Source organism: Triturus cristatus, chromosome 1_2 (genome assembly GCF_964204655.1).
Source record: "Triturus cristatus chromosome 1_2, aTriCri1.1, whole genome shotgun sequence".
Lineage (NCBI taxonomy): Eukaryota > Metazoa > Chordata > Amphibia > Caudata > Salamandridae > Triturus > Triturus cristatus.
In genome coordinates this window covers 452,638,020-452,658,467 of record NC_140580.1, presented here as the reverse complement: position 1 = coordinate 452,658,467, position 20,448 = coordinate 452,638,020, and the positions used below count along the sequence as shown (strand labels likewise).

The 20,448-nt window shown below is 42.1% G+C and overlaps 1 protein-coding gene across 1 annotated transcript in view; it reads left to right on the top strand.

The window, feature by feature from the left end:
* The window catches only part of CCNJ (cyclin J), a 91,901-nt gene that overhangs the window by 16,207 nt on the left and 55,246 nt on the right, over positions 1–20,448 (top strand). Inside the window, exon 3 of the mRNA XM_085606169.1 lies at positions 11,823–12,033. Within this exon, the coding sequence (XP_085462295.1) occupies positions 11,823–12,033 (211 nt within the window). The remainder of the gene's footprint in view (positions 1–11,822; positions 12,034–20,448) is intronic.

Sequence of the window (20,448 nt, the reverse complement as noted above, 5' to 3'; positions counted from 1 at the left end):
GGATGCCTTCCCATTTGTGAATGTTGTAAGAAAAAAAACATTAAAAAAGTTGATTGGGGAGTGGGCAATGGTCCACGGGACTACTGCAGACTCTTGAGCAAACAAAAAAACGTTTCTTTTTCAAACGTTCCCTTTAAAAACCAAATTAAACAAGCATTTGCAATGCAATAGGTCTCGCATTTATAAGAGTTTGAGCTATTGGCATTGTAAAATTACAATGCCTTTTATTTATGTTTTGGTTTTAAAACAAATAAAAGGCATTGTCATTTACAATGTCAGTAGCATAAACTCGCATAAAAGCAGTGTGCGGCGTACAGCAGTGTGCGGCGTGCAGCAGTGTGCGGCATGCAGCAGTGTGCGGCATGCAGCAGTGTGCGGCGTGCAGCAGTGTGCGGCGTGCAGCAGTGTGTGGCGTGCAGCAGTGTACGGCGTGCAGCAGTGTACGGTGTGCAGCAGTGTGCGGCGTGCAGCACGCAGCGTCCTGCGTGCAGCAGTGTCGTGCAGCATGCAGCAGTGAGTAGTGCAGTAGTGTGTGGCATGCAGCAGTGTGTGGCATGCAGCAGTGTGCGGCGTGCAGCAGTGTGCGGCGTGCAGCAGTGTGCAGTGAGTGAATATAATCGCAGCGTGAAGCACAAGGAAGGGGAGTGAGGAGAAGAGCAGCGTGAGGCCCAAGGAAGGAAAGTGAGGATAATCGCAGCGCGAGGCAGAAGGAAGGAGAGTAAGGAGAAGAGCAGCATGTGGAAGAAGGACGGAGAGTGAGGAGAAGAGCAGCTCAAGGGCGGAGAGAGATTACAAGAGCAGTGTGAGGCACAAGGATGGAGAGTGAGGAGAAGAGCAGTGTGAGGCACAAGGAGAGTGAGAAGAGCAGCGTGAGGTAGAAGGACGGAGAGTGAGGAGAAGAGCATTGTGAGGCACAAGGATGGAGCGTGTGGAGGAGAAGAGCAACATGAGGCACAAGGGCGGAGAGTGATGAGAAGAGCAGCGTGAGGCACAAGGACGGAGAGTGAGGAGGAGAGAAGTGTGAGGCAGAAGGAAGAAGAGTGAGGGGAAAAGCAAGGCAGTGTATATATACTCCAGCAAAGGACCTCAGGTAAAAGAAGCTTCACATTGAAATGCATACTGTTGTGTCTTGATATCAGGTAGCTCATGGGTTGCCTTAGTGACGGAGCCTGGATTCTTCTGGGGTATCCATGGGAACTGGATGCTAGACAGAGGAGTGCTGGCAGTTGCGGGGAGCAGATGTAACTGGGGGTTGCTCTCATCATCTTAATAAAGATGCTACAACTTTCTTCAGTCTGCTTGTCATAAAAGTGGCGACAGAGGATGGGATCATTTAAGCAGACAAAGGAAAAAGAGAGTCAAGAAGAAGTGAGAAGCGTCAACCCCCAGATGAATTGAACACACACTGCTGTTTGGCATCGTGATCCGGATTTCAGGACTTTCGAGGACGAATTTATGGTGAGATTGTTCCAGAATGGAAGTAGATGCCGTGTGTAAAAGTTAACTTACAACTGCGAACTCTGTAGGAAGAAATTTTTTTTTAGCCCTTACTAAGGAATACAGCAAGCGTGAGTAAGATTGGGCATATTCACTCACAAGCTGTGGAAGTTGTGAAAGTCATAGTCATTCGCGAGAAAATACTATATGTAGTAAAGGAAAATTGGACTGTTGACTTGGGGCATGAACGATTTTAACTACAGTGAGCGTGTGCGTGCGATTGCGTGGAGAAGAAACGCAGCGCATTTGAAGCGGAGAGTGAAGAAACCAAAGGAATTGGTTTTTTTAGCAAAGTTTGATCGTCGAGGGAGCCTCGCGAGCGCTATATTTAAGATTGCTTACATTTGAAACAGCTGTTGTGGCCACGATCCCGTTGCTGCCATAGATACGCATCGCGTGGATCAGCTTCGTGTTCTCTCCGTGTTCCTTGTTCTACGGCGGATGCGTGTAGTGCATCATGGGAGCGGCAGCGCGTCAAGACGTATGAGCCGTCAACGCTGTGAGATCATAATACAACGTTGCCATAGTAACTTATCCACCCGATGCACTGTGTAAAGGGAGAGATCGGCGCTCATGAAGTGTGCAAAGAGGGAATAAACAGTGACTAAAAAAGCAGATTTTTTTTTTTAGAACTTCAACAAAACGTATTCCAGGATTTACATCGTCATTTTAACGAGACACAGACAACGGTGACCACATTTGTTTTGTTAATTTGTTGTTTTATTTAACTGTTTACTTGAACTGAGTTCATCAAAACATACACGCTTGACTTTAACTAAGTTAAACAGTACACACATTACAAATACTGCATATATACATGGTATTAATTATAAATTAATCACGCTAGTGTAATTAATTAATAAGATGGATATATCATCTATTATTGCACCTCCTAAATTTTTACAAAACCCAGGAGAACCTACTCTACCTTGGGAGGATTGGATAGAATCCTTCGAAACTTACTTAGAGGCCATAGGTGGAGAGGACTTCCTAGCTTCCAGGAAAGTTGCAATATTAAAACATAATCTGGGTATAGAAGGAAGGAAGGTTTTAAAAACATTACCTATTGGCACTAGTGTGAAACAAATAGTCATTGATGAAAAAGGCAATGAGGATGAGAATAAGGAGGAAGGTGATGTAACAGAGATATTGTATGAGGATACAGTTGTCACTGAAATATGTTTGTGTAAAGAATGCTTTAGAGGAAAACTTTGGGAAGAAAACTAGCATAGTAGTAGAAAGGCATAAGTTCTTTTCTAGGTCGCAACAAGCGGGAGAAACTGTAGAACAATATATTTCTGTATTAAGAACACTAGCTTCTACATGTAAATTTAAAGATCTTCATGAAGAAATCATAAGAGATCAATTCATAAACAGAACCAGCAACATTAAAATTCAAGAGAGGCTTTTAGATCTGAATAACCCAACATTAAAGAAAACCATAGAAATAGCAAGAAGGATCGAAAATACTTCAAAATATGTAAAAGAATTAAGTACAGATAAATCAAGCACAACAAAAGTATGTGCAGTAGAAAATAAGAACATACACCAAAGTAACAAGAAAGAAAACATTAGCAATAAGACATATACTACTCAAAAATACAACAAAGCATGCTACAGATGTGGTAGCACCAGACATACAGCCGATTCCGAGAAATGTTATGCAGTCAAGGAGAAATGTTATAAATGTAAGAAAGTGGGTCATCTGGCACGCATGTGTAAAGCGGGGTCTGTATTTAATCCAAAATGGAAACATCCAGTAAATGCGATAGAAGAGGATGTTGAGAATGACAGTTCAGGTAATGAAGGAGAAGTAGAGATAATGGTCATATGCGATAATGTGATAAATGAGGTATCAGAGAACTATAATCCCCCCAAGTGTGATTTAGGAATCAATGGAACTAAGATAACGGTGTGGGCAGATTCATGTTCTCCATATACTATCATTGACAAATATGCGTGGGAGAAAGTTGGTGGTCATGAATTGAAAATGCCTGATGTTGAACCAGTGGGATATTGTGGGATTAAACTTCCTTTGTTAGGGTACTTTGAATGCACGTTATCTCACAAAGGCAGGACGACTACTAGCAAAGTATGTGTAGTGGAAAGGGGAAGAGCGTTATTAGGATGGTGTGAACAAAAAAAATTGGGGATCACATTAAATCCAAATCACCCACAACAGGTTCTCACTATGGAAGAAGCAGAAATTAGCAAATGGTGTACCAAGTTTCCAAAATTATTTAGTGGGAAACTAGGGTGCTTACAAAAATTTGAACACTGTATTAAATTAAAAGCACAAAATGTACCATGTGTTCACAAGGTGAGGAGTGTACCATTCACGTTGAGGGAGAAACTAAAATTAGAGCTACAAAGATTGTGCGAAGCTCAGGTAATAGAACCTATAGAATCTTCGGAATGGCTCAGTCCGGTAGTTTTGGCACAAAAACCGGACGGAAATTTACGAATGTGTGTGGACTTAAGAGATCTAAATCGAAACATTCTTATTGATCGTTATCCATTACCTCACATAAATGAAATGGTGTCTTCTGTGAACAATGCGGCATATTTTTCTCTGATTGATCTATCTAATGCTTATCATCAGATTAAGTTGAATCCATCTTCCAAACACCTCACATCTTTTATAACACCGGAGGGAGCTTTTCAATTCATAAGAATGCCTTTTGGCCTAGCTTCGGCATCGGCGGTTTTTCAGAGGGTGATGTCCAAAATTTTATCAGGAATACACAGAGTATTGGTGTTTCAAGATGATATTTTAGTCTGGGGTGCAAATCGTTTAGAGCATGATGAAACGCTGACTAAAACTTTGGAGAAGTTACAACAGGCAGGCTTAACTGTAGGAATCAAAAAATGCAAATTTGGTGTCCAAGAAATTGAATACTTAGGACATACCTTGTCTAAAGAAGGAGTCAAACCAAAAAAAAAATTATTAGATGCAATTACAAATGCTCCATCACCACAAGACAAAGAACAGTTACGTTCCTTCTTAGGTCTGGCGGAATTCTATTCCAAGTTTGTCAATCACTTTGCAGACAAAGTACACAGACTCAGAATCTTAATGAAGAAGGGAGAGAAGTTTAATTGGACAGAAGAATGCCAAAATGATTTCACTTATATTAAAGAACAGATTGTAAAATCTGTTCACTTGAAACCGTTCAATCCGTCACATCGGAGTATCATTGTAGTCGATGCAAGTGCTTATGGTTTGGGTGCTGTCCTTATGCAAAAGTATTTGGATCAAGAACGAATAGTAGCATTCGCGTCACGCACTCTGAAAGGGGCTGAGGCAACTTACTCTGTAATCGAGAAAGAAGCACTCGCGTGTTGGTGGGGTGTAACATATTTCAGGAATTACATATGGGGCACTCGCTTTGAGGTTAGGTCAGACCATAAACCTCTGATAGAGTTATTCACAACCAAAGGAGCTGCTAAGGCTACTCCTAGAATAGCCAAATGGCTGTACAGATTACAGGGATATGATTTTTCATTACAGTATGTACCGGGGAATCGCAATGTTAATGCTGACTGCCTTTCACGGTTACCATTGGAGGGTGATGACAATGACACAGACCACAATGATGATTGTGTGGTAGCGGAGGTAGTGGGATCGTGTAAAGGTGCTATATCTTGTGATGAATGGAAGGAAGCTTTAAACAAAGATAAGACCATCACAGAGTTAATGAGTGAATTATCAAATCCATCTGTTCCGGATATTATCTTAAAAAAAAAAATTTGGTGAATTCTGGACAGTATGGACAGAGCTATCTGTGGTAGAAGGTGTACTACGCAGGAATGGTAGGTTAGTAGTCCCGACTAGCCTTTACAACAGATTACTCAATTTGATACATGAGGGACATAGTGGCATGTCGGGAATGAAAAGGAAGGCCAGAGAGACATTTTGGTGGCCTGGGATGGACAGGAATATTGAGGAATACGTTCGTGACTGCATGGAATGTATGTGTAGTGACAAAACTCATAGGGTAGAAGAATCAACCATTTCCTCAACACAATTTCCAAGCAGACCATGGGAGAGGGTTGCTATGGACATTTGTGGCCCATTTTCATCCAAGGGCATCACCAATAAGTTTGCAATAGTACTAATAGATTATTATTCTAAGTGGCCGGAGGTAGCTTTCACAAATGACATTAAAGCCTGTAATATTATAGAGTTTTGTGACCAGATCTTCCGCAGGGAAGGGTGCCCAGAAAAGTTACTAACGGACAATGGTCCACAACTAATATCTAGTGAATTTAACTCATACCTGAACAAAATGGGCATCATACATCACACTACGGCTGTCTATAATCCAAGAGAAAACGGCCTGGTAGAAAGGTTCAACAGAGTGTTAAAGGAGTGTATACAATTAGCTGAGGAAAGTGGTGGAGATTGTAAAGAGGCGGTAAAAGAAATGTTGTGGAATTACCGTACCACACCTCACTCAGTTACCAAGGAGTCACCATTTAAACTTCTTAAAGGCAGGCAACCAGGTACCAAGGTTACTCCAGGGTGGATGTTAAAGGGATTTTCTAGACCAGTTTGCACTAGGAGTTTGGAATATAGGGTAATGAAACATCAGGATAAATATGTACAAAGACACAATGCAAAAATAAAAAGGAATGAGAGACATTTCACCATTGGTGACTGGGTGAGGACATATAGTGTTGGGTCTCAGAGGAGGGGGTTATCGAAGTGGTCTGTACCGAAGCGAATAACAAAGATTCGTGGTAACAGTGTCGGGTTAAACGATGGTAAGGTGTGGAACATTCGTAATGTAACCTTATGTAACAAATTGGAGGTGAAGTCTTGTGCATCAGGGAGTAGTGACAACAATGGTCACAAGGGGGTCGATGAAACATGTAAAGACAAACGTACCCGGAAGACTCCGAGATGGCTTAATGATTATGTAACTTATTGATTGTTCTTGTGTTGATTAGGATGTATAAAATGTATATAGATACCATTGTTATTAATGCTTAAAGTACACTTGTTATTCCAGTTGTATTATTATATTGTAAGGAAAGGAGATGTGTTGTGTCTTGATATCAGGTAGCTCATGGGTTGCCTTAGTGACGGAGCCTGGATTCTTCTGGGGTATCCATGGGAACTGGATGCTAGACAGAGGAGTGCTGGCAGTTGCGGGGAGCAGATGTAACTGGGGGTTGCTCTCATCATCTTAATAAAGATGCTACAACTTTCTTCAGTCTGCTTGTCATAAAACATACAAATACAAAATAGCATAAAATGTATAAGTAAGTAAAGCAACTATCTCCAGACATATACAATAAAGAAAAAACTCCATATTTGTTCTCTTTAAAAAAGTAAGAAAAAGAAAACAATATTCAACAGTCATTGAAGAAGGCAGCCCTTCACGTTTCCCTGTTTGCTTGTTTTTTATTTAAATTACGACCCCCCTCTTTCTTTAAAAGACAAAGGTAGGACCGGAAAACGACTTTGTAGCTGAAACTTTTAACAGCAGCATAAGAAGCAAGTACCAGACAGCTTTGAGTATTTCTGTTCAGTGTTCTGGCAGATCTGAAAGGAATGCTGTCAAACAGAAATCATGTTATCTCTTCAGTTACGGCAGCAATAAAGATGCTGACATCGAGCCAAAATGACAGCTCTGCTTGAGCTTGCAAAAAAAGAGTTTTACATAATGCTAGCAGTATAAGGTACTTGCAACATAAAGATGCCCATACAAAATGCACATGCACAGGATGGCTCCTCTCGGCATCTGAATGGCGATCACTCCACTCGCAAAAGCCATAGCTGACAGTTATTGAGTGGGACACTTGACAATTATGGAGTGGTTCACTTCTAGAAAACGCATTTATTGATACTAGTTGTACAGATTACAGTTGTACAGATTTAGTTGTACAGTGGGTTTTTTGTTTTAAATGATGTTGTGTCCTTTATTCACAGTCTGGTCTTTGCATTCGAGGGATACTAACATACCACACAGCACTGCGTTGAAGAAGAAAAAACAAGCAGGAAATGTGGGTAGCCCGTCCCCCAGTAAATGCGAGACCTATTGCATTGCAAATGCTTTTTTTTCTTTACTGATCCTACGTGATTAGGTGGAGGGAAGAAACCAGTTGTGGAAAGCAAAAGAGGGGTGGAATCTGAGAGAGCGGGTAAGCAACACAAAGGGCAGGCAGAAAGAAGCACCACTGGGGTGTGCAGGGGGAAGCAGCCTGGAAGGCACAGGTGGCGGACGCAAACTGACAGAGCAACATGGGGAGCTGGAAGTGAACGAACAAGAGTGCAACGTGGAGAGTAAGGGCACATTATGGAGGCTTAACGTGCAAATCTCCATCAAAGTGACCGCTTAAGACAAAGTGGTGGAAAATATTTTGTTTATAATTCTAGGGAGCGAAATGTGCTGTGAGAAGTGGGAAAACGCAAAGCATGGGGGAAACACATGCACTCTCATGGAGGGCTTTTAGAAAAAGAAGAAAGTCCCCGAAAATCCGACACTTGCAGAATATTTAAATGAGTCGGAGAGATAACTAGGCTAGGAGCAAGGACAGGCTAACACAAATAAAAACCATCGAAGATGGGGCCAAAAATACGAGTGTCAAACAAAAAGCTAGTGGAAAGCAATGTGTTGCTATCGGCAAGGCGGGAGGGGGAGGGGAGGAGACAGGCAGTACAGAGAGCTAGAGGGTTACGGGCAGGCGGGTTTGGGTGGACAGGGAGGGCGAAGGAACGGGGCGGGCAGGGCTGGGATGAAAGCACAGCTGAAGGCAGGGCCGGGGACTATCAGGTCTATATGGACAGGCAGAGATGAAAGCACGTAACTGGGTGAAGGCAGAGGCAGGATGGCGAGGCACGCGGGGCAGGCAGGGCTGGGGCCAAGCAGGTCGACTTAGACAGGCGGGACTGTTTGGACGGACAGGGATGTAGGCGCGGCCGAGCCCGGCGATGAAGGACTGGCTCTGAAATGGTTTTGCAGTGAGGGGTCTCTGCGGGTTAATGAGCTGACATCATGATTAAAGCTGACCATTTGTAATGTGTCTGGACCCCTGTGCACAGCCCGGAAAAGGTTAATGTGCTAAAGACGACTGCCCCTGACTCCCACCCCTGCACCTGCTCTCTCACGGGAGAAGGGAGAGCGAGGGAAGAGGGTGGAGAGGGAGAGACCGAGGGTGGAGAGGGAGTGGGCGAGGGGAGAATGAAGGGGCGAGAAATGACTGGGAAGAAGCGACGAGCAGAAGGAAGGGGAGGGAAAGGTTCGACAGAAAGGGAGCGAAGCGGCGACGGCAGAAGAGTGCAGGAGGGCAAAGCGTGGTGGAGCGGGGAAGGAAAGAAAACGACAAAACGAAAACAGAGGCGGATGGGAGGGGAGACGCCGGTGAGGCAGAGACCACAACGGAGAGTAAGATCGAGACAGGGAGAATAAGAAGCAGAAGGTGTACAGACAGGAAGAGTAAAGAGATCGGATGACAGAGAGAATGGTAAAGAAAGAGGGGGCGAGAGGCTGTTAGATGGAGGGGTGCGTAACGACGGCGTGAGGGGGCAGAGGTTGATAAAATCACGACCCTCCGTCATTAAACTGGACACCATAATTAAAACCGAGATTAGTGCGTGGAGAGTCATGAAACTGTAGATAAAATCAGAACTGACTAATGATGAAACCAAACAAAGTTACGAGCTGTTCTTACAGAATCATGAATTGCAGAGCTCAAGAGGTTGCCTTGGTATCGGTCTGGCCTCGACTGCATAGAACCTCCCTGGTGGGATGTTAATTGTTTACTCGAAGATCGTTCACGCTGTAAGAAATCCCTGAATGTGGCCTTAATACATACACAAGCTTTGGCAATGATGCGGCCGCGAAAGTGAAAGTGATCGAGATTACGATCACGTGCTACGGAGGAAAGACACATGGCGCTGCGCGCGTGCATGTTCACGTGCACTGAAGCTTTAGGCCACGGCAGCACTTTGAAAAGCCTGTATACAAAATGTCTCGGCCAGATCAGCGCAAGCGCTGAATCAGACGAGACCTAAAAAACTGGCTACATTTAAAATGCGTTAACAGATAATGGTGGTCTGCTTTACCCCAGCAAGCTACAATTCCTGTGATGGTATCCTGCCATATTGTTTTGTAATTCACAACCTACTGCTTGAATATTGATGAGTAAGGTCTGATTACGGCCTACTGCGGTTCAGAATTCTGTGAACTAACCCACAAGTACACAGGTCGGTTTGCAAAATTGCTATTCGTTCGTAAAAAGTCTGAGTACGGTTTGCAACCAATTTTTGTGAATATAAATTTTGTGCATCAGACCCTTCATTCTAATTGAGGGCGATTAGAGCTTCATGAATGTTCGCTCACATTCTGAGCAGTGTATATGCTTATGTTCTTCGATTCTGCAATTCGGATGGGTGAAGTTGTTCTAGGTCTGTTGAATTCCCTAACAAAATTCAGACCGCCAGTGCTAAACCTCCCTTATAGTAGGAAGCCTATCTTGAAAAGCTGCTCATGCTGTACTTGGATCTTTATTTGAGCGTATTTATTGCTTTAGTTCTGTATAATTCGTGGGAGAACTAGGTGAAGGCACTGTGTATTTGATTATAATGTTTAGTTAGGGACTCAGCCTCCAGAGGTGTTCAAACCAAGCCCTTCCTGAGCACCAGTCTCGCCCACTTCCACCCTCTGCTATACCGGGTAACGGGTTAGTGAAGACAATTCAGAATTCCAGTAGATTCAAAAGTTACCCTACATCCTCCAGGAACTGGGGCAATAAATGACTAACGAAACGTTTCCTGAGAGAATACTTGTAAGCAATTATTTGATCATTTTAGGAAACTGACACCTATTCGAGGTGAATGCCTTCTGCCTACTCTTCATGAAGTACCACTTGCAAGTCATGGGTACATCAAAAAATGCAAAACTTATTAGTTGTGCATGGAACACCAGCATGTAAAATATTTTGCAAAGAAATGTGTATACGTTTTGATAAATATGACTTCTTAATGGCACTCCTTAACGCTTGGGAATAACAGAAGTTTTATCTTTGAGATACCCTAAAAATAGATGTTGTGCAAACCCGATGTGCAGTGATTCAAGTATAGTTGCATCCAGAAATGTGCACAACTTTGCTCAAACACTACTGAATGGTACTTTCAAACAGTCCTTGCACAATTAACTAACCGTTTGCATTTTGTGTTGTGTATATATCTGACCACTGCTTCAGTCCTCTAATTGTTTTTTCCACGGGCCTTTTCTGAACTGCTAATTCAAGCAGCAGATAGTGAAAACTTGTCACTTTACTTTTTGCGTTTAAAGTCCTGGATGCATTACCTTTGCTTAAAGGGGTTTAGTTCACAGTTAAAACACTGGATTTCCATCCAAAAAGCCCACTAGAATCTTATAGGTTATTTAAACCACAGAAAGAAATATTTTTTTAAGTCTCGTCTGACACAGCGCATGCGCTGTTCTGGCGAGACTTATTGAGAGGACTCCAGAAAGTGCTACCAGGCCAGCCTATCTCGCCTGACTCAGCGCATGCGCTGGTCTGGCGAGACTTATTGAGAGGACTCCAGAAAGTGCTACCAGGCCAGCCTAGAGCTACAGTGCATGTGCGCGGGTGCGCGCGCCACGCTTTAACGCGATTACTTTCACTTTCGCGGCCGCAGGGCCGCTTTGCATAGCCAATAGGTCTCGCTTTTGGGACCTTATAAGTATTTAGTTATGAAACTGTTGCATGGCTAAACACTTATAAGGTCCCAAAGGCGAGACCTATTGGCTATGCCAATGCTTGTTTTGCGTGCCAACATGCAGAATAGTCACTTCCAAGATGTATGTGGTAAGCATGACGTAGAAGGGGTTATTCCTGAAAAACAAAAGTCTAAGTTATCCTCCTGCTGGCTTGGCTGGTGGTATTATTCTAGATGGTGTGATAACTTTGTGCATTTTGTTAGTAGCGTGGGGTGCACTTTACCATGTTTTGTTTTACTTGAAATACAGTTGTGTGTGTGTGTGTGTGTGTGTGTGTGTGTGTGTGTGTTCTCATGAGCCCTGAAAACATTTTGGGCGAGTCCAACCATTTAGTTTATGCAGGGCTTAAGGGGATGACGGGTTATGGGTCTTACTGATTATTATTTTTTATGGCACTTTGGTGGTCATTGTATGGAACGAACCATTGAAAATGTGTGTTGCCGTAAAATGCCTCTACTGCAGCATGTCATCCTGTTTTTAGTTTGTATTGTTGTTTTCCCAGTCTGTAACTTATTTATTAAGCTATTGGAAGATGCTCGGCAATTTGTTTCCATAAATGGGTATGCTTTTTTCCCCCCGTCTTCGTAGGAGCTGAAACTACCATCTTACAAAGGACAATCTCCACAGTTGAATTTAAGACGGTATTTTGCAGATCTGATTGCCATTGTGAGCAATCGATTCAAGCTATGTCCGGCTGCACGCCATCTTGCTGTTTATCTTCTTGACCTCTTCATGGACAGATACGATATTTCAATCCAACAACTGCATGTGGTCGCTCTTTCCTGTTTACTTTTAGCAAGTAAGTGTGTGACTGGCTGACATTGCTTTAATACAGTGCCGTATCTGGATCTGTAAACACTTAAGTCTTTCTGCAGCGTATACACTTTTCAGGCGCTATTGTGCTGTTCTGCCTTCATAAACTTGTAATGTAGGTTGCACACAATGCAAGTGCTCGATAGCTTAACACATTGTATACATTGAAGTTGACTTATAGTCTTCCGGCTAATTAACTCCGCGTCGTACTATCTGTTTTGGATGGGCACTGTCATTACTGTCTGTCAAAAAAGTGGTTGTTTCACTGTATCTGTACCTTTTATGCAAGATATTGTGGACAGATAATGTGTTTCCAGTATATTTGATCTTCTGGCTTTCTGCCTGGCCTAACAAACTGCCCTAGCCTAACAAACTGCCCTATTTAGCTCTGTGTTCTCACCCTGTTTTGTTCCCACCCTTCTTGCTGGAAACAGTCCAGTGTATTCCGAGACACACCTTAGAAACCTTAAGGAAGGCATTTAAAGCAGACCAGCAACTGCAGTTAAGGGTGATCCAAGAGTGGGGTATATAGGTAGATCTATTCACAACACCAGAAAACGTGAAATGACAAAACTTCACATTCAGGCACCTGCACCATCGGTCCCTGGGGAATGCCCTGTTGATAGCTGGGCCAAGGAAATTTGCCTATGTTTTTCCACCAGTCCCTCTGATAACAGTAGTGGTAAGCAAGTGCAACAGTTGCTTGACTGTAATCCCTGTAGCTCCTCAATGTACATGACAAACATAGTTTTTATATCCAACGAAGATGGCAAAGGGATAAATGATGAACTTGCCGACATCAAAGAACATTCTCTCCATCCATGAGGGAAGGTTATTTACCCAGAGACAGTCATCCTAAGTCCTACAGCCTGGTTCCTGAATAAATTTAGTTTGGGCATTTAGCTCTCCCAAAAAGATGTATGGACATTATTAAAGAGGTTTGAAGACCTAGCACACAGCAAAATGGAAAAGATATGTCTTGTAGTACAGAAAGGAGGAACTGTTTCTCAGTAGCTCACAGGACCCCACAGTTAACAGATATATAAATTACCTGCTAAATGAGAAGTCAACTCAATTTTCCCTAAAACCTCACTTGGCAGCCACAGTATTATACACAAGGGCACACAGGTAGCGCTTGACAGACTACAGTTTTTGCATGATGGCTTTACATAATGTTGCATGGCTTGACCCTGTATATTAATTGGACTGATTGCAAGGAACTCTGGAGGGGATGAATTACATGATGGTGCAGCTTTTGATTTTGGGCTCTTAATGGATTTTTTTCCACAGTGACCCATCTCCTTGTATATAACTTGGGGATGGTTCTTTGAGCATACAGATGGGTTATCCTTTTGAGCGATTGAATCAGACTGATGTAAAATGTATGAACTCCAGAAGCATCTTCTTGCTACTACCTCAGCCCGACGAGAGGGGGGGGGGGGAATGCACCCTTTTTTTGTTTTTGTTTATATTCATTCTGAAGCATACTTTTAGGGTTCAAGTCAACTTGTTATACAAACTCAAAATTAGCTCTTGGTTTCATTGAAGCTAAGGAATTATTTTGCCCACTTTATTCCTTACCTCCTTCCAAGGAAGTTGAGAAGATGCACTGTTTGGACATTAGAAAGGCAATCCTAACCTACTCTAAGACACAAACATTCTGCTTGTTGGTTAAATTGTTTAAAGCTTGTGGCATTTCCAGTCATTGAGGAAGACTTTCAATGGTGATCTAGATCGGTTTAGGTCCACAGTTGCATGTTACTGTCGTTTTGCAAGGGTTTTTCTCCCCAGGCGGTTTCAAAGCCACTTTAACAAGGAAATTTTAGCCTTTTAGACTTTGGGTGGAGGAGTCCATTTCGTACAGCTAGTTGGGTGATGGAGGAAAAGAAGCAAGTCTTTGTTTCTCTTTCTTGTCCCATTTTGTTAAGATTTTCTTTGAAAGTAGGGTTCTTATTGGGAAGATGGGGGCAGATCCTCCGTTCAGATGGAATGTGTAGCAAGAAGGACTAGGAAAAGTTCAGATTACTGTTCACTAGCACAAGCATTAACATTGGAGATTTAATTGGGTAGGATTGTGGTTTCTCGCCAGTTCACACTGGTACTAGTCACTTTTGCATCCAGTCATCTCATGTTTTTGGGGTTAACTTTGTCTCTCCTCACAAACCGAAATGAATATAGTTTAAACATGAATCTGAAGGCCTAATTATGACACCGAGGGCTACAATGTTTTTGGACTATCTTAGTCTGTTGTTTAAATCTACTGTTTTCCTGTGCTGGTGGACCCCCAGCTCTTGATAGTGCTGGAAAGTTCATTAGCCTAGATTACTTTGGTTAAGGTTAGTTTAGTTTTATCTGTGACAAAAAAACAGGTACTTGAGTTCTATAATTTGAATGGCGGTATCCCTCTGACAAACATGGATGTTTTCTCCTGATCGCTGTGGAAGCGAAGGTTTGGTAAGTTTTCTGGTTTTCTGGTTTTCTGGTTTTCAACAAAGACTATAACATTTTACCACCTTCTGATAACAAAGGATATGCCCTTGCTACTATACTATATAGACATGTACCCATCAGTGCCTCAACAAGACTCTCCTATATTGAAATGCATGGTTGCCAGCTGTACAAACCATTCCAACTTCATCTGACACCTAGATTCAAACTTCTCACCTCCACCCATCTTATTCAGAGTTCATTGCTAAACTCCTTGACCTTCTCTTCACTCTGCCTTTTACACCCTTTAATTTTCCATAAGATCATCATCTTAAACAATTCTCTTGTCTATAGGCCCATTGGGGAGAGACCAAGTAATCGACAGCCCAGCCGTGTAGATGTTTTGTTTAAAATAAGTACATAAAGGGCCTCCTTTTATTGCCAAAGATGTTTGTTCTTTAAGATTCTCAGCACCTTAAATAAACCAACACAGCACCTCCATGCTTCGCACAAGTTCTTGAACCATATTGTATACAGACTACTTTTCATTAGTATTGCCTCTGTTCTGATCTAATACGATAATTCACAGAAGATTGCGATTTATTTTACTGGAATGTAAACCTATACAGAATCCATATTTGCATTATAATAGTCATAACGCTCCCAAGGCGACTCTACCATCCTGGAGCGAGTCCACGCCTCCGGCAGTCTAACACAGCATACAGGGTGCCCCTCCTATCACACCCCTGAAACTCGACTTAATGTGATATACCAGAATATACAGGTCTACTTTAATATAGGAAAAGTATATTTTTAAATGAGAAGATTGTAACGTATTGTGAATAAACGATCATATAGGACGCTAGAGGAAGGGAGGGTGGGGGATATTGTTAAATTAAGTGTTAAAAATGTATTTTATTGAGTAGATACTAGAAAGAACTGGAAAACAGCTTAGCAGTGATGACACTTTTAATTTACTGTTTCCCTCATATAGTTGTAATACAAATATCGTTGTATATGATTGTGTATATGCACGTTTTTGGTTTGAGTATCACAATATGCCATATGTATTTATACAAATGTGTGTTATGCAAATATTACTACTCATCTTTTTGTGAAAATCTCAATAAAATTGTGTTAGTCATAAAGCTCAAGTTAAAAATAAAAATTCATTACAATATCATGGACTTATATTTTGTTATAGGAGTGATAAAGAAATCTTAAACTACGCCCTACAAAGAAAATAAAAAGACTAACTGCATAATCTTATTTTTAATATCGCATTTAGTGGAAAAATATTTCTTGATCGAATTCATTAAACCCTCCCCACATATTCTATACAATTTTCCATTAAAGAAACAATATCACCTTTTATAGGGTGAGATGAAATGGTCACTTCTGCAAGCCATGCTTTAATTTTCAGAGCAAAAGGTGAATGGTAAAAGGTGGTTGGAGCAGCAACTCCAATCTATTATAAATATCAGAATATAAAGGTAAAACATTCCTTTTGTACAACACCATCTCTTGTGACTCAAACAGCCATTCACTGATCACAAGGTGGCATTGGGAGAGCAAGTTCAGAAGGATAGCATAATGAGGGCAGGGGGCCAAAGGTTCCACCTAACCCACTCTCGTATCCTCTTTTTGATGGGTTTAGAGAAAGGGCATTGAGGAAAAACGAAAGCAAATGGTTGATTTCTAGTTTGCTCTTCTGTAGGTGGGGGTACGCCTTACTTCCACATTTGTGGATTTAAACTGCATCTGGAAGTACTGTAGTACCGCTTCTCCCACCAAGCATTTAACTAGGTTGCCATTGGCACTGACCGTATGTACCCAATCTCTTTTAGTCTTGAGGTGCAATGCATCCAAACACATTTTTGTTTTCCATTTCCAGCCTAAGTTTGATTCCATAAATAGCCCAATTTGCCTGCCTCTTCAGCTCTACTCAACTTTGAACATCCATAACTGTTATAAGTTGGGAAAGTACCCAAATGTACAAATTTTCCCTCACAAATGTTCCCGTTTGTCAGTTGTATAAGCATGTTCTATTTTATGGGTGCTACTCTTTTGCTCCCTTCCTTAGCAAAATACTTGTATTATGTTAGGATTGCTGTTAAACTTTCCCACATCCTTTATCTTCTGCCTAAGATTCTTTGCAGTTGTTAAAATCCGTCATAGGATTGAACTGGAAAATGTCTTTGGCAAATGGAAGTGCAGGTTCTTAGCACTTATCGTGGCACCCACCATATACAAGAAGCCTATTTGACATAGTCTCGCTTTCTTTTCATTCTGCCCTGCACCCTTCGTCCAGGGCCCCTCATTCCACGTCCATCGCTCAGTGCACTGAAGCAACCTAAACACTGTACGTGCATTGCCACCATCCCCTGGTTTTGTTCCATTCTTAATTTATTAACCCCTTCCATGCTCATGACGGAACGGTCCCGTCATGAGCGTCGGTTGAGCTGTGCTCATGACGGAACCGTTCCGTCATGAGCCCGCCCGCGCAAGAAACGGTCAGCACCGCGGCGGAATTTGCGCCGCATGGAAGGGGTTCAAGTATTTTAGAGCCCACTTTTACCTCATGCTAGGGAATCTCATTACTAGTAACCTAGGCACTATTGTTTGCACCAAAATTCAAATGTTGAGAGCATAGAGAACTTGTTTTATTGAATTCTAGTGATTCCTTTGCTTCGCCATACTTTCCACTTCTGTTCCTATGTAGCTCTGTTAAAGTAACACACATTTAACCCCTTGTGTGCCCCGCCCTTTCCACGCCCTGTGCCGGGCGTTTCATTAGCGGGCGGGGCTCATGACGAGATGGTCTCGTCATGGGCCGCGGTTGCACTGTGCCCATGACGAGACTATCTCGTCATGGGCACTCAAGGGGTTAATGTGACAATATGCCTGTTTATTGCACAAGATAATAACATAGGAACATATTTATGATCAATATAGAGCACAGAGGCCTAGTGTTAAGCCACCTGCAACAGGCTGCTGGGTTAAGGAGTAAAAGACAACAGATCAAAGTAGAGGAGTGCCTCTCTCCACAAAGAATGGGCATCTGCTTGCAAGTTATTTTTGTTCGATGCCCCAACTCCCAGGATCTAAACATTCCTTGAATTCTCTTGGCGTTAAGACTTGATGAACATCTGTCTCAAATCCTTTGTTCAGCAAGTATATTCAATATACGCTACTTGTGTTGATGCCACATACAGAGCCTGGAGGACTGCTTTGACATTAGCCAATCATTCTCTATAATTGTAAGACCTCCACAGCATAACGTCAATTCCAAGAATAACTTGTACTCGGAGTCATCTTTTAAATTTAACTATGAACAGTTTTACATGGACTTTTATACAAATGGATCGTCATGATGTTCCTGTCTACTGCCTATTGGTGGTGCCTGTGGAAGTGCTTCACTAAGCTCAAACTAATACAACTGTGAACAGTTTATGCAAAGTATCAATAGGATTTGTGAAACTGACACTCATCCTGATCAAAGCAAGGAAGGTGATGCTGCAGGGATCTTACACATAGATTCAGACAAAACTATATAAAGAACACTAATAATTTCAGATGTGGAGAATAGATTACTTTTGCATGAATATGATGACCTATCTCTCCTGTTTGAATGGTTTAAATTCAGAGCCACATTACCCTTCTTATAATTTAGAAGCTTCAATTGGCAGCAGGCTTCACAAAGCACTTCATTGTGAATTTAGTCTTTCAACAGGCTGTTTGGAACTGTCACCTAGGTTGTTAAATGTAAAGAGTTACTGCAGTCGCGTAGTCTCAGCTTATATTAATTCTGTTCAGGGCCACTGGAATTCTGTATTTATTTATTCATGCCTCTGCAATGTTTTCTGCAAAATTCTGCGTCTGCTCCATAGTTTGTGGATTTGAGCCCAAAAATAGATTCTGGATCAAAAGCGCTAAATATAGTTCTGTGCAGCGCCAGATCCTTTGCGAAGGTTAATGATTCACCTTCCAGTGACTGTTACTGGGTCTAGGTGTTAATGTGGAGCAACTTTGCCCAGGCATTATTTAAAGTTGTTAAAATCCTGAAATAACACTATGTCAAATTGTGCTGTCTAATGTGTGTGTTTTTTTTTTGTTTGTTTGTTTGTTTTGTTTGCCGCTTGCAGTCGATCCGGACGCCAAATTCCAGTAGACTGATATAATATTCTTCTCACTTTTTGGGAGCTAGGAGTACATATTTTGCTTGGGCAGAAGTTGAGTGTTTCTACAAAAAAAAGTGCTTGTCCTCCACACAGCTGTGATCATTTTATTTATACTTTCAGGCGCATGTACATGACTTTGTAATGCTATTAAAGTGGCTTAGGTTTTTAGTTTTGTTTCTGGCAGCAGCACAAATGAGAAGAGGCCAATTATTAACCTACTTGGATATTTAGGTCTGGCTCGACAGTGCAACTGTCAACCGACCATTTAACCTACATCGGTATTATTCTACAGTTCTTCGCTTCCACACAAATACATAATCCATTCCCATGCGATCTACTTCTAATGCTTCACATTACCGGACAGCGTTACTTTAAAGTCAAACTTATTGACCTTGTCAATACTTGTTGATATAGTGTCACAGGAATTAAAGGTTGGCAGTGCAATCACATTTTTGTCACCTCTGTCTTATCTGATGCATGTTAAAGCACCTTTTTTCTCTAGATGGCCCTTGTTTAAGTTGGAGGATGGAGTGTTGCTGCTGAGTGTAGGTTCTGAATGATGTGAAAGGAGGCATGGGTAACAGTGGCATCATTTTACCCTATTGTATCACCAGTGCATTCTGTGAGTGACTATTTGTAAATTTTAGCTATCCCAGGAAGTTTAGTTTTTTTCCGTCATAGTATATTGGTGCAGATTTTCTAGGCTTTATTTTGGGCAGCCTGATTTACTACAGCACAGAGAAGGGACTTGGCTGACCTGAGAATATTGTATGCAGTGGTGACTTTTTTTTTCCGTCAAAGGAAGTGGAACATCATGCCACATATGGGAAAACCAGGTGTTGCACCATTGGTGTTCTCCAGCCCTTTATTCTATACACCAACAATAAAGGAGTTCACCCTTCCATATCAAACCCAGGTAGAAAAGTCTTATGGTCACCAGTCTCAAAGGTCACTGGCTGTGCTCCTGTTTTCCTAGTACTTCAAAATGCTGATGTCTCTTCAAACACTCCTTTCTGGAATATTATGTGACATTGTATAGCATGTATTTGCCACTATTGTGGCTTGCACATCTTGCTCCCAAAGAAGCTCTTTGGTGTACTGCATAGATTCCACAATCTGGCAGTCAAATTATGGCTAAAGCCTCAAGCATACTAACATATCAAACTAGCCTTGAAAGCACCAAGTTGGCCCCTGGTGGATGTAACAAATATGTTCAAAATACAACGCTGACAGAGTAGAGAAGACTCCGTTCTCTGCACAAATGTACACCCCAGTTTCCCCCAACTAGAAATCTATGCTTAGACAACAAAACATCTAATTTCCCAATGTACCATCAAGCTGCTGAGTCGTGAAGGAAAACACCACTGAGTCCAGGGCCCAGACTGGAATGCACTGCAGCAATACCTTTGGGCAGAGGCCAAATATTATATGTGAGGGAAAAACCTGGAAACAAAACGAATGTGAGCTGCCTTAAGCCTGGTACTATCACATGGGTAAACCAAATACTGTGTTAATTCCGCACGGTTGTTCCTGGGTGGATCCTTTTTAGAGCACGTTTATTCTGGGTACCTATAATTTGTGAATACCTTGACCTGCTCCCAGTTTCTTCTGGGTAGTTTTGGTTGGGGGGGAGGGTATGCACCTTGACTGACTCATCAGTGCATGTAATTGCTGCTTCCTATTACTGTTAAGGGGTGTGGGCGGGGTGGGGGGGGGGGTAGACGGCGAGGGACACTATAGCCCATTTACTCTGGATGAAAATAAACCCTGCATGTAGGGCTGCCTGTTACAGG